Source organism: Sciurus carolinensis, chromosome 3 (assembly GCF_902686445.1).
Source record: "Sciurus carolinensis chromosome 3, mSciCar1.2, whole genome shotgun sequence".
NCBI classification, from domain to species: Eukaryota; Metazoa; Chordata; class Mammalia; order Rodentia; family Sciuridae; genus Sciurus; species Sciurus carolinensis.
Window position 1 is genome coordinate 1,428,118 of NC_062215.1, and position 12,347 is coordinate 1,440,464.

Here is a 12,347-nt window from a genome sequence, read left to right on the forward strand (position 1 = left end):
AGGGTCCCTGGCTCTGGGGGCTTCGGAGGAGCCAATAGGGCGCACTGACAGAGGCAGGGCCAGCTGGTCCTGGACCCCCTGCCAGCCGCCTCCCTGCCAGTGAGGGGCCGTACCTTTGAAAGTGGGGGCAGCCCGGCCCTGCCGCCCGTTGTTGGTGTTGTAGGTGGTCTCGGGCCGGCTCACCGTGTCCTTCTGTCGGGCCAAGGCCACCGCAATGCCCACAGGCGGCTGCCGCACCTCCCCGTCTGCCTGTGCAGCCTCGTGCTCCCGGCTCCGGGCACAGTCCGGCCTCTCCACTGTGCCCGGGCCCTTGGAGGCTGGGAATTTTGTCTCCTGCTGGACACAGCTGGCTTTGAGGCTGCCCAGGCCCACAAAGGGTGCCTTCTGGCCCACGGCCAGTGCATGGCTGCTGTACTTGAGCAGGTTCTTCATGGCCGAGACCTCATCTGGTGGGGTGGGCAGATCCTGGGACAGGAGGGCCGTCTGCTGCAGGCCACTGCCAAAGGGGTCCAGGTAGGCACTGCCCTTGCGCTCCTCACTGATGGGCATGGTGGTGCCCTGGCCAGCCTGGACATTCCACGGGGGCAGGTGGGGTCCGCTGTAGCCCAGAGATGCCAGCTCCAGGGACTTGCGCTTGACCTCGGCCCCGCTGCCCCCCGGCTCCACCTCAGGGGCTGCCAAGTGCTGCTGATGCCGGATCCGGGCCACCTTCTGGGCCCCAGGGGGTGCGGCAGGGGCCTCCTTGTTGGTGGCTTTGTCTAAAGTGCAGCAGGCCTGGGTGGCCTTCGCACCCAACAGGTCCTGGTTACTGGGCCGAGCACAGTCCTGGGAATGGGTGGGCAACTCAAAGTAGCCACTTTTGTCCAGACCACCCTTGGGGAGTCCAGGGAAGGAGGCCTCGGGGCGGGTGCTGAGGTACTCCAGGCCCTTCAGCCGGGGGTTGAGGGCCGCCTCGAAGCCCCCCGGCCGCCGCTCGCCCTTGCCCTCAGCCTTCAGGTGGGCGTAGGAGACTCCATAGGCTGCAGCGTGGTCGGGGACCATGGCCCCATCCAGGTGCCGGTCCTTTCCCTCGCCTGCCACAGCACAGGCCTCGGCCGCCTGGAAGGGGCGGCTCTTATCGGCCAGGTGTCCCACAGAAGGCACGAAGGTGGGCCCGCTGGCCTTTAGGTCCCGGGAGACTTTGTCCTGCAGTGGGCAGAGCCCATCCGGGCCCGTGTGCAGCTGCAGGCAGGGGAAGGAGCCAGCGGCCGTGCTGAGGGGTGGGGGCGGCCCGGCGGGCAGGCCGGAGGGCACCGTGTAGGACACCGTGTGGTGCAGCATCTGCCGCCGCTCCAGGCACTCGCTGAAGGCCGGCCCGGGCTCGGGGGTGCCCGCCACCTCCTTGGCACGTCCAGAGGCTGCCACCCCTGCACTGGGCCGCCCCAGCACGCCCCCTGCACAGCTGGCCAGTGCTGCCTTGCCCATGTCGCCATTGAGCACCTTGGTGTTGAGGAGGCAGGAGGTGAGGTGCTTGGGGCGGCCCTCGCAGGAGCCCCGGGGTGCGGGGCCGGCCTCCTTGCAGGGCCCCTCGGTCGGCACGGGGGGCACCAGCCTGTGCCGCTCCTTGCCACCGTCCTCCTCCACCGCCTTGCCGGTCTTCTCTTTGCCCAGTTCTTTTGCCGTGAGGAAGCGGTCAAACTCCCTGGGGCCCTTTTGCTGCGGGCCGGCCTCGCCGCGCTCCCGGCTGCAGGGGTGGGCAGGGGCAGTGCGGGCCAGGCCGGGGAAGCTGTGGTTGGCGGGCAGGAGCGTGGGCTGGGGGGGCAGGTTGCGCAGGTAGAAGTTATCTGTGAGCAGAGGGAGCCCAGGTCAGCGGGGTGGGGCCCAGACCCCAAGAACATGCTGCAGGAGCCTCCCCAGCCCCAGCTGGCGCCTACCCAAGGTTTCTGGCTCCTAGGGAAGGTTTCTGTTTCCATTTTTTAAAAACTCGTGGTGAAAATACACAATGAACTGTACCATTTTAAGTGTACAGTTCAGTGGCTTTACGTGAATTCAGAGTGGGCCAGCCGCCACCAGCAGCCACCTCCACAGCTTCTCTCCCCATAGGCACCGCTCCTTGCTCCCCACCCACTCTGTCCCTGGGTCCCGCAGACTTTCAGAGGGAGGTGGGTCCCCACGTCTGGGAGTGGTGGGTGGGGGTAGGGGTGGGGAACTTGCTTCGGGGGAGTACAATGCAGGGCTGAGAAAGTAGTCGTGCTGTGGGCTCAGGTGAGGGGCACCTGTGAGGTAAGCCACTGCAGAGCTGGCTGGCCAGGGACCAGTGAGAGAGCCCCTGCAGCCTGGGTCAAGTACTGTGGATGGCCCCATGTGCTGGGATGCCTGCAGCCCCCCAGGACCCCCAAGTGGCATGACCCCCTGAGGAGCAAGGCTGCGGGTTTTGGAGAAGGATGGGCTGGGTGGGGGATGTGGGGGCCACACTCAGGACAGCCTGGGGAACTGCCCTGCCCCTAGACAGCTTGCTGCTCTCTTGGGCTGGTGGACATGGGTGGGGAGGGTTGAAGCAGGTTGCAACAGCAAGGAAGGAGAGTGGCCCCTGCATCCACCCCCCCTCAAGCTTGGGTCCCACCCAGCCTGGCTGCAGTGCCAGGTGCCCTCTGTGGTCCATGGACTGGCTGCCCAGTGGGGCCCCTGAATCTTTGGCAAACCCTGCCCGGGTAGGGTGTGCTCCTTGCTCTCTGACCAACCCTGGGACCACACCCAGCAACCTGGGGCCAGGCCACTGCCTGGAGGGACCCTGGGGACCCTGGGGGCTGTCCCTTCCTTGGCCCAGCTGGGTGGGTGGGCGGCTGGGTAAAGCCCAGAGCCAGGGAGCAGACAGAGGGGGAAACAAAAGAAAGGCTTGGAACTTGTAAAACTGTCCTCAGTCATGTAAATTCCTTGTCAATTTCCTGCTAATTGGAAACAAGGGGGAAGAGGGCAGCCCAGGAGAAACCTAATTAGCTCAGTTTCCAAAACCAAATAGAGTTCTTTGGATGAGGCTCCACCACAACATTCTGAAAGCCCAGAGGGCCAGCACTGCCTCCACACCAGCAGGCCCACTGCCCCTGTAGTCCCGGGGCCCTGGCTCAGGGGCGGGACTTCTGGGGCTGAGACCAGACACCTGCCTACCCCTGACAAACTCTTGTCAAAACAGCTGCAGGCACTGGAGGCTGACAGGAGCTTGGGGGAGCTGGCGGCCTGAAGGGCCAGGGCTCTGCTGCCCAAAGGACAGTCCCCTCGGGCGTGGCCAGATCCTCCAGGCCCAGTCAGTCTGCAGGTGCCCACAGTTGTCTTGAGGGAATCCAGACAAGCAGGACACACCCTGAGTCTGGGGCCTGTGGTGAGAAGGTACTGAGGGACAGCAGGAGAGCTACCCGGGCCCTGGACAGCTTGCTGCATCCCTGGGAGTCCAGTTCACCTCCCAGGCCCTGCTGGCTCCTCTGCCTCACTGGGGCTCCCCAGGGACGTGGTGGACTGTCTCTGCACAGGAGCTGCTTCACCCCTGATGGGCTGTGAGTGTCCAGTGACCCAGCGTGCAGCCTCTCCATCTAAGCTGAGGTCACCCCTCTCCTCTGGGCCTCCTCAGCAGCCCCTCCCACAGCCTGGGCCAGGAACTGGCTCTGAGACCCTCTGCCCTTCCCTGCCCCAGCCCATTCCTTGACGTCACTGGCTCCAGTCCTGTGGGGCTCCACGTTTGCATTCAAGTCCTATCACACACAGTTCGTCTTAAGGGTGGCCACTGACCCAATACCTGCCCAGTCTCCAGGGACCACCCTGGGGTGCCCACTAGTGGGGGCGCTTTCTAAAATGTAAATGAAATGGCCCTCCAGGAAAAACCTCTACCTGGAGACGGGGTGAAGCCTCTGGACCCACCCTGCCCTCTCCAGTCAGCCGCCTCTCCTGCAGCCTCCTGATCTGTGACCTCTACCTTAGCCTCCCCCGCCTTCTGTAACACCCGGGGGCCCACTGGCTCCATCTTGCCAGCAAAGACCCAAACCCAACAGCCCTCTCTGGTGACATCTGCTACCACCAGAATAAGCAGCCCATCTTCTGTCTCCAGGACACGGCTCTGCTCTGGTCCTACCCCAGTGGCCGCTGTCAGCATTGCCTGACCTCAAGGCAGGGGTGGGGACTTGGGGGTGGGTGTCCAGCAGCCCTGTTCTAGCCTAGGTGCTGCAAGTGAGTGGGGCAAAGCAGGCTTCTATGGTTCTCCCTGTCCCTGACTGAGGACATTCTCCTCTGAGGCACCCCGGGATCCCCTGGCTGCCTGAAGGTGCAGGGCATGGCCAGGTATGGAGGAGGTGGAGGCCAAGCCCCACGGTCCTTCCCTGGAGCTGAGCTGAGTCAGCTGACTCCCTCCCCAGTGCTCCCCAGCCTGGGAACCCCACCTGCCCCTGGTGGTGGTCCTAGACCCAGGGTTTACACCCTCCAGGGGACCTACTAGGCTGGACGCCTCCTGAGGGTGCCCCCGGGCTGGCTGCCTTGGTATGTGTCCCAGAAGCCTGCCACCCGCCCACCCCTCAGGATGCCCTGCACCCTGTGTTAGGCCCCAGGCGGCACTTGCCTTTTTGGGTTCCATAGAAACGATGCTGCCCGTAGAGAACATTGCTGTTTCCATGGTGATCCAAGTGGCTCACGGGTAGGAAGGTGGATGCCAGACTCCCCGAAAACCTGGGGTACGCTGGAGCTAGAGAGGCAAGGGAACTGGCTGGAGAGGCAGCGCCTGGCCCCCTGGCCCACACTGTCCTGAGCCCAGGGAGGCAAGAAGCCTGTGGACGGCCCAGGAGCAAAACCCTTCAGAGCCCTGCACACAGTCTGCCGGTGGGAAACCAGCCCATCAATACATCATGCTAACTCTGACTCCACGGATACCATCCCCCCGCACAGCGCAGATTGGACGCTGGTGGGCTGGGGAGGGGGCTGGAGGAGCGCGCCTCTGCTTCCCTTCCAGTAGCACTGGTGCCGCAGGTGCTTCGGTGGGGGAGCAACCAAGGTCTGGGAGGTATCTCAGGAGGGGAGAGACGCCCTGCAGACCCAGCAACCCGCCTGCGCCATCCACAGGACCCCAGCCAGCAGACATCCCTGGCCCATCTACGCTGCGCAGGAGCCCCCGAGTGAACCAAAGCCGGGCGGGGGTGCACAAGTGTCTCCAGCAGAATGAACTCTCCGCCCAGGCCCACCTCTCCATTTCCGTCATCTGCAAAGGGAGCTGGTCCCTGTAGCGTCAGCACTGGCCCCAGAAGAACCCCATGAGTAAGGCTGCAGCTCCCAGCCCTCGCTGGGGACTTCGAGTCACCCCTGACCTGAGGGGTCCAGTCCAATGAGACCACCAAAGTTCCGAGGGACTGCCCCTGCCCAGCACAGGAAGTTACCACAGCTGGGGCTGTCTCACCCTGCTGGCCCTGGAACTCGGGTGGCTCTCGTCACCTTGGACACATACTCTACCTCCCACCCAAACGAGATCCAGCCTGCAGAAGAGGCGACTGAGCACCAGCCTGGGATGCGCCCCCCAGAGCCCTTCTGGAAGGCCCAGAGTGGATGCCCAGAGCCATCAGCAGTCACCAGGAGTGTCCACCTATGGGTGGTCCTTCCAGGTCTGGCAGGGGATCCAGGGGACCTGGACGTTGGCAGCGTTCAACAGATTCATACCCACCAGACCCCTACCCTGCCCACTGCCATCACCATGGCAGCCTCAGGCGTGGGGACCTGGTCTCCTCCAGCCTGCCTCACACCCCAGTGCCAGGTGTCCAGCTCCTCCTGGCCAGACCCTGATGCCATGTGTTATGTGGCCTGTGGGGGTTCCTGAGGGGGACTGGATGTCCTCAGTGTGGAGTGAGGAGACTGGACGTGGGGCCATTGGCCATGGGGCTCAGGTGGCCCTGGGGCCTACAGTGAGCATCGGTTGCTTGGCAGCGGGCCCTGCAGACTGAGGCCAAGGGAAGCCCTGGGCAGAGTCTGAGCTGGACACTTGGGGCATCAACTCCACGACACCCTGCCACACTCAAAACACTGACCTTTCCCCCTGGAGGACAGGACCCAGGGAGTTTCTCCTGGAGACCCCACTGTTGTCCTGAGAGCTCTCCAACGCTGTCCGACTTCCCGGGCTGCTCGGGAGGTGGCGCGAGCAGGAATCTGGGACTTCCCTGGAGGGGCATGCTGTGTGGGTCCCACGGGAGCCTCCCAGGGGAGCGTCTGGACACCCGTCATACTGGTCACTTGCTGAAAGGTGCCCTGAGCCACAATGCCCCTGAGATCCAGGCATCAGGACTCCCTATGGGGTGCGAAGTTACTGGCCAGTCCTGCAGCAGACCGCGTCACTCCCCTTGTTTTACTTTGTTTCCCGATTTTTTCTTTCCTTTTTCACCGGTACGGGGAACACAAGGGTACTCCACCACCGAACCACACCCCAGACCATTTTCAGATAATTTATTTAAAAGTTTGCTTTGGTACTGGGCACTGAACCCAGAGGTGCTCTGCCACCCAGCCACACCTCATCCCTTGCTGAGGTTAGCCTTGAACTTGTGATCCTCCTGCCTACCGATTAGGTGGGACACAGGTGAGTCCTACTGCACCTGGCTCCTGAACTTCTTTGACCACAGAACCCCATGGCCGTTTAGTGGACTCCTTTAACAACTCGTGGGCCAAGGCTTCCACAGAACACTTAGAAACACCATTTTGGAAGTCAGAACTACAGGACAGATCTGCAGGCCTGTGTCTGTCCTCACAGCCTCAGAAGGGCTGGGACATTTGCCCTGCCAGAGGCTGACCTGCCTGGATACTGGAGTTGATGGAGGCCAGCACAGTCGGGGTGCTCCAACTCAGTCTTGGGGGATGTCTGTGGTGCTTGGAGGCTGGCACCCTGGAACCCACCCTGAGCAACAGAGGGGAGCTAAGAGGTGGCCCTCTGTAGGCTGAGGTCAAGGGGTGGCCAGGCCTGGTGGGCAGGGCTATGGGTGGGACAGGGAGGGTCAGGGCCTCAGAGGCAGAGCTTGCATCGTGTTCCAGCTGGACAGGGCACCCCAGGACCCACAGGGGCAAGGGTGCCACATCTGTGGTTCCCCCGCCAAGGGCGCCGTGCCCGCGGGGCCATGAGCGGTGGCAGACCAGCGCTCAGCCCTGGTGATGCCCTGGGTGTTCTCTGACTCAGTGGGTCCAGGGGAACCTGCGAACGCTCTTGGAGGCCCGCTGCCTGCCAGGGAGGTCTGAGAGCTCCGAGAGGGGCTGAAGCCTGCGGGTCCAGCGGAGCCTGGTTGAGGGCCCACCCCTGGGCCATGTCGAGGACCTGGGGACCGTGCCCACCCCTGGCCTGCCCCTGCAGCCACCCAGACTGGCGAGGAACAGGCTGAGTCTTGGCAGGCTCGCCTGCTATCCTGGTGTGTGAGGAACACATCTGCAGCAGATGTTTACCAGATTAAACTCAGCTCCTGGAAGACTTGACAAGGTTCAGGGATGGGGGTGGGGTGGACAAGCAGGGGGGCAGGGCCTGGGGGGCTGGTTAAGCCAGTGCAGCTGTCCCCCCCGTAATTGGCTGCTGTTAAATGTTTTACGGGCCTCGTTTTGGTAAACAGAAGTCTGTAAATTCCTCCTTCCCAGACGCAGTTTCCCAGGCATGGACCTCCCTGTGCCCCTCAGGAGGTCTGGCCGCCTGCTGCTCTTGGGCAGCAGACTCCTTCCTGCCCGGGCCCTTGGGGGCAGTGTGAGGGTGGTGGCCCTGTGCCTTCCTCCACTTCTGAGCCTCAGCTGGTGGTGTTCAGGCCAGAGAGTGGGGACAGAAATCTAGCAAGGCCCAGCCCAAAGTCCTGGCCAGCTCCCCACCTCTAGCCTGCCCAAGGCCCCAACCTCTGAGGTCCCAGATGGGGAGCTGGGGTGAAAGGAGGAGGATGGGGTGCTGGGCAGGAAGGAGAAAGGCACAGGTTGGGCAGGGGAGCCCGGGGCGGGGGCCGAGGCGGGGAGAAGAAGTCTGCCCTGCCCAGTGATAGAAAGGCCTTTCTTCTTCCCCCAAACACTGCACTCTCTGAACTGAGGAAGAAAATAAAAAATGATTTTCATGAATCAAAGGAGCTGTTTGGAGATCAGAACCAAGAGAGAAGCCTGGGTGGTGTGGCCAGGCCAGGGAGACACCAAGGAAACTGCCCAGGTGGGGGATGGCCCAGGACGGTGGGAAGAGGCCAGAGCAGCAGAGAGGGCCACAGGCGCCAGGCCAGGCGGGGTGGGGCCAGGCCTGCAACCAGGCTTGGGGTGCTCGGACTCAGCACCAGAGCTGCTGGGCCCCACACTCTGCTAGGTCAAGGCCCGGGACTTCCCTCCCTCACTTCAGCCTTCCTTCACCCCAAAGGAATGGTGCCTGCCTTGGAGTCCCCAGCTATCTTGGGGAAAGAGCCCTGGAGGGGGCAGCGGAGGTCTCCCTGAGGACACCCATCCGGACATGTCCACTGCCAGTACTATTGGGAGGCCAGAGCCTGGTCCTGGGACACAGTGGCCCAGGGGAGAAGATGCTCAGGGACCCAGCACCTGATGGGCATGGTGAAGCCACAGGAGTCTGGAGAGGGTGAGGGTTGGAGGAGGGCATCTGCCAGGCGGGCAGCGACTGAAGGACAGGGCGGACAGGAGGGCAGCTGGGGAAGGCGGGCTGGGGGCTCCTAATGATTACCCAGAAGGGGCAGGAGGGCCTCGGGGGGAACTGTCCGGGTCCCCGTGGAAACCCAGGCCACCTGGGTTCCCGCTCCTCGTGACCTGGCACTCAGGGCTCTGCCACATGCACCAACACCCATGCCAGCTCGAGGCCGGTCCTCTGGCAGGGGACGTCCCTTCCACTCCAGGAGGCAGTGCACTTCCACTGCAGTCTGTTTGCCACAGCCAGCGGGTTACAGGAGCCCGAAGCCTCACTCAGGCAGCACGACTGCCCAGCAGGCAGGCCGGGGCAGCAAGCTTGCCGGCCGCCTGCCATCTGAGCATCAGCGCCTGCAGATGACCCTGGGACAGCTCCTCCCATGTCCTCCCCACCGGACACCTGCTGGGCCCCTGCCCAGGTGCTCACCTCCCCAGGAGATGTCAAGTGCAGTTCCCAGGGCTTGGCATTGGGGAGCCACCTGAGACCCCCTGAGGGGTTGGAGTACCCAGCTCCTGGGCCACCGGGACTGAAGAACGGTAAGAGCTGGGGAGAGAGCCAGGCTTCCATGGCACCTCTGGAGCAGAGGCAGGGGCAGGCTGCCCAGGATCCCCAGCAGTCCCCAGCCTCAGGCCCCCCACGTGCCGGCGAGGTCAGCAGCACAGGCCGGCTGTGTCGGCAAGGGCTGGGGTCGCACCACCACGGCGTCAGGCTGGGGAAGGCAACTGAGAATCCTCAGAGCAACCTGGGTGAGGCCCCCACTCTGGCCAGCATGCAGGATGGCAGCTCGGCCCTGCACCGGCCACGCCCTTCTTGGTGTGGTGGCGTCGCACCCGGGACTCCGCTGGCCAATGAGCACCGTACAGGGGCACCTCTGGGGAGCCGCCCCCATCAGACCCAGGGATGCCACCCCAGGGAGACCCCTCCTGGTGATCAAGGCTGATGCCCCCACAAAGGACAGCCACCACAGGGGACACCAGAGAGAAGGACCTGCGCTGTCAATTGCAGCCCTGGTTCTGAGTCAAGCTGCTTCTGAATGGCTGTTCTGATCAGCGGCTCACAGAGGGAACGAAGGCTTAGCCCCTCAGAGCTGGGCATGTGGACTTCAGTCCAATGCGGCCCCTGGGCTGTGAAGACCCCCCCCTGAACATCCGCCCTGCCTGTCACAGCCCTGAGACCTCGTGGCTGCCCAGGTGTGGGCAGGGACCATGTGCGGGACCTCCTGGGACCAGCGTAACCTCCACACCAGAAACCTGGCCAAGACTCCAGCTCTGGGACCAGACACCAGGAGGGACTGCGGGCACAGGGCAGGGGCAGGGAGGACTGGCCACCTAAGGCCAGGAGAAACTTCAGAGGGGTCGGCGGGAGCTTCCCCTGCCCCTCTACCCCTGCTCTCCCCAGATCTCGCAGCAACTAGCTTTCTCCAACCAGCCAGCCTCTCCCTGTGGGCATGGGCGGGGGCCGGAGGGGAAAGGAGGGGCTGGGACCAGGGGACACTTCCACCATCAAGGAAGCAAGCAAGAGAGGAAGGCGGCTCCAGAGAAGGGCCAGAGCAGGAGCAGCCATCAGAGGACCATTCCAGGGCAGGTGCTGAGGGACCTCAGGAACCTCTGGCCCACCACAGGGGGAGAACACTGCTAGGACCTCCGTCCTTCCCGAAGACACGCTCCGGATCCTACTCACTCCCAAGTCCTGGCAAGTCCAGGGCCTCAGAGGGGACGGAGGGCGACAAAGGGACAGCTGGCAGGATGCAGGAGGCTGTGGGATCCGCCACAAAGGGGCATGCGCATTGGCTCCTGCCATGGCCCCTGCCCCCACTGGAACCTGGCCAGACCCCTGTGGAGAAAGGGCCACTGGGGCAGGGGTGGCTCTGACCAAGAGGCCACCAGGCAGACAGCCAACACTGGCATGTGTGCCCACGGCCCCCTCCAGGTGGCACAAGAGACCGTGAGTAGCCTGGCTGTGGGAGCGCCCTGGTTCCTGCCCCCAGCACCCCCTCAGGAACAGAATCCCCTTTCATCGCCTGTGGGTGGTCCCAGGCAGGCGGCTGGGGGTAGGGCGGGAGGGGCTCACTGACAATAGGGCCAGCTGTGCTGCACCCACACCCGCTCTGACCCACCCAGCACAGGCTGGCCGGACAGCGGCTCACCCCTGCCTCCGGCCAGTTCCGCTGCCCACCCCACCCTAAGCCCAGAGCGGTCTACCGCTGTGGAAACCCTGGTCTAGGGTGCGCAGTGGGACCAGGAGGCCTGGGGGCTGAACCAACGGGCCCCACCCCAGGCCAGATGTTCTGGGGCGGCTCCTCCAACTGCGGGGTGTCTCCTGCACCCCCAGCTGTTCCAGGGACACAGGAAGCCCCGGCCCCCGCTCTAGCAGCTGCCCTGCAGATGGTGTGGTGGTGCTGGGGGGCTTCCGGCTGGCTGGGGGGCCCCGCCTAGAGCAGGGGGCACCTGAGGCTACCCCCAGTGGGGTCGCCCTTGCCGGCCCCTCCCTGGCCCTCCTGCCCTTGACATGAGACCCCAGGGCCAGAGAGGGAACAGCAGACTGTTTGCTGGCACCTGCCTCCCTGCCTATCCCGGGGCCGTGGAAGGAAGCGGGGACAGGGCGAGGCCAGGCCTCAAAGCAGACCGCCCAGGCAGCCCACCGCGCTGGCCAGGCCCTGCTCTCGGCAGAGTCGCGTGCCCCCTGCCCGCCTTGCCCCCCGCCCTCCTGAACACACACGGCCGAGAAACAGGCCCCGGCACGCGGGAGCCAGCTGGCACCCAGTCAAACGAGCAGCTAGGCAGGCCGCCAGGGCAGCCAGCCAGCCTGCCACTCGCTGGGCCCGCCCGCCCTGGCCTCTGCTCGCAGAGCAAGCTCACAGCCGGCCTGCACCATGTGGCTTGTTGGGGAGTGGAGGGCAGGGGAACCCCCGCAGGGAGGGGATCCCGGGGCGGGGAGCTTAGCGGAAGGCAGGAAGGGACCGTGAGAGGGCAAACTGAGGCACGGCGTGGAAGGTCTGCGTGGCTGCCCCATCCCCAGACCCCGGGGACTCCGTCCCACCACTCTTACAGGGAGCTGCAGGACGGGAGAGCCGCCCAGCGCAGGACGGCTGCCTACCCAGGCCTGTCTGCAGCACCGCGGTGTCCCGGGACTTCGAGGGCGGCCCAGGCACATCCTGCTTCTGCTGCGTGAACCCGCCTGAGCTCGCATCCCTCCCTGGCCACGCAGACAGTGGACAGTCTTGGAGGAGGCCCGAGGGGGACCCTGGCTGGCAGAGGGTCGGCTGCTGGAGCCCTCTTCCAGACGTGGAGAAGCTGCCTCTCAGAAGCAGGACCTCGCTGGGGCAGGGGCAGGCCTGGTGCAGGCCACCGCCCAGGAGCCAGGGCCTGGGCTCCCCAGAGAGCCCCCTGAACACTGGCCATCCCGACAGGTGCCCTGGGCTGGGGCGGGAAGGTAGAACCCACAGAGCGACTCCACCAGGCAGCCGTTGGCTCGAGGGGAAGTGAGCGGCCGAGCCGCTGTGCACACCGTCGGAAGGCTGCCACCCACCTGCCCTGAGCCACCCCCTGGGCCAAGACGGAGCTCCAGGGCAGGTGGCGCTGCCCACAAACGGCCTCCTTGCTGGTGGGGTTCCCAAGGGTGGGATGGAGGGGTGCAGGGCTGGGGGTGGGCCGCTCCACTCCGGGCCAGGGGATGCTGTCTGCTGCGGGGAGGGGAGTGCCCATGTGCCCTCAGTGGCCCT

At 64.6% G+C, this 12,347-nt stretch overlaps 1 protein-coding gene across 4 annotated transcripts in view; it reads right to left on the reverse strand.

Annotated features, from left to right (window-relative positions):
• Bahcc1 (BAH domain and coiled-coil containing 1) overlaps positions 1-12,347 on the reverse strand; it is a 60,838-nt gene that overhangs the window by 19,877 nt on the left and 28,614 nt on the right. For all 4 annotated transcript variants that reach the window (XM_047545106.1, XM_047545103.1, XM_047545104.1 and 1 more), the window contains exons 4-5: positions 4,580-4,702; positions 114-1,823 (exon numbers count right to left, since the gene is read on the reverse strand). In XM_047545106.1, the coding sequence (XP_047401062.1) occupies positions 114-1,823; positions 4,580-4,702 (1,833 nt within the window). The remainder of the gene's footprint in view (positions 1-113; positions 1,824-4,579; positions 4,703-12,347) is intronic.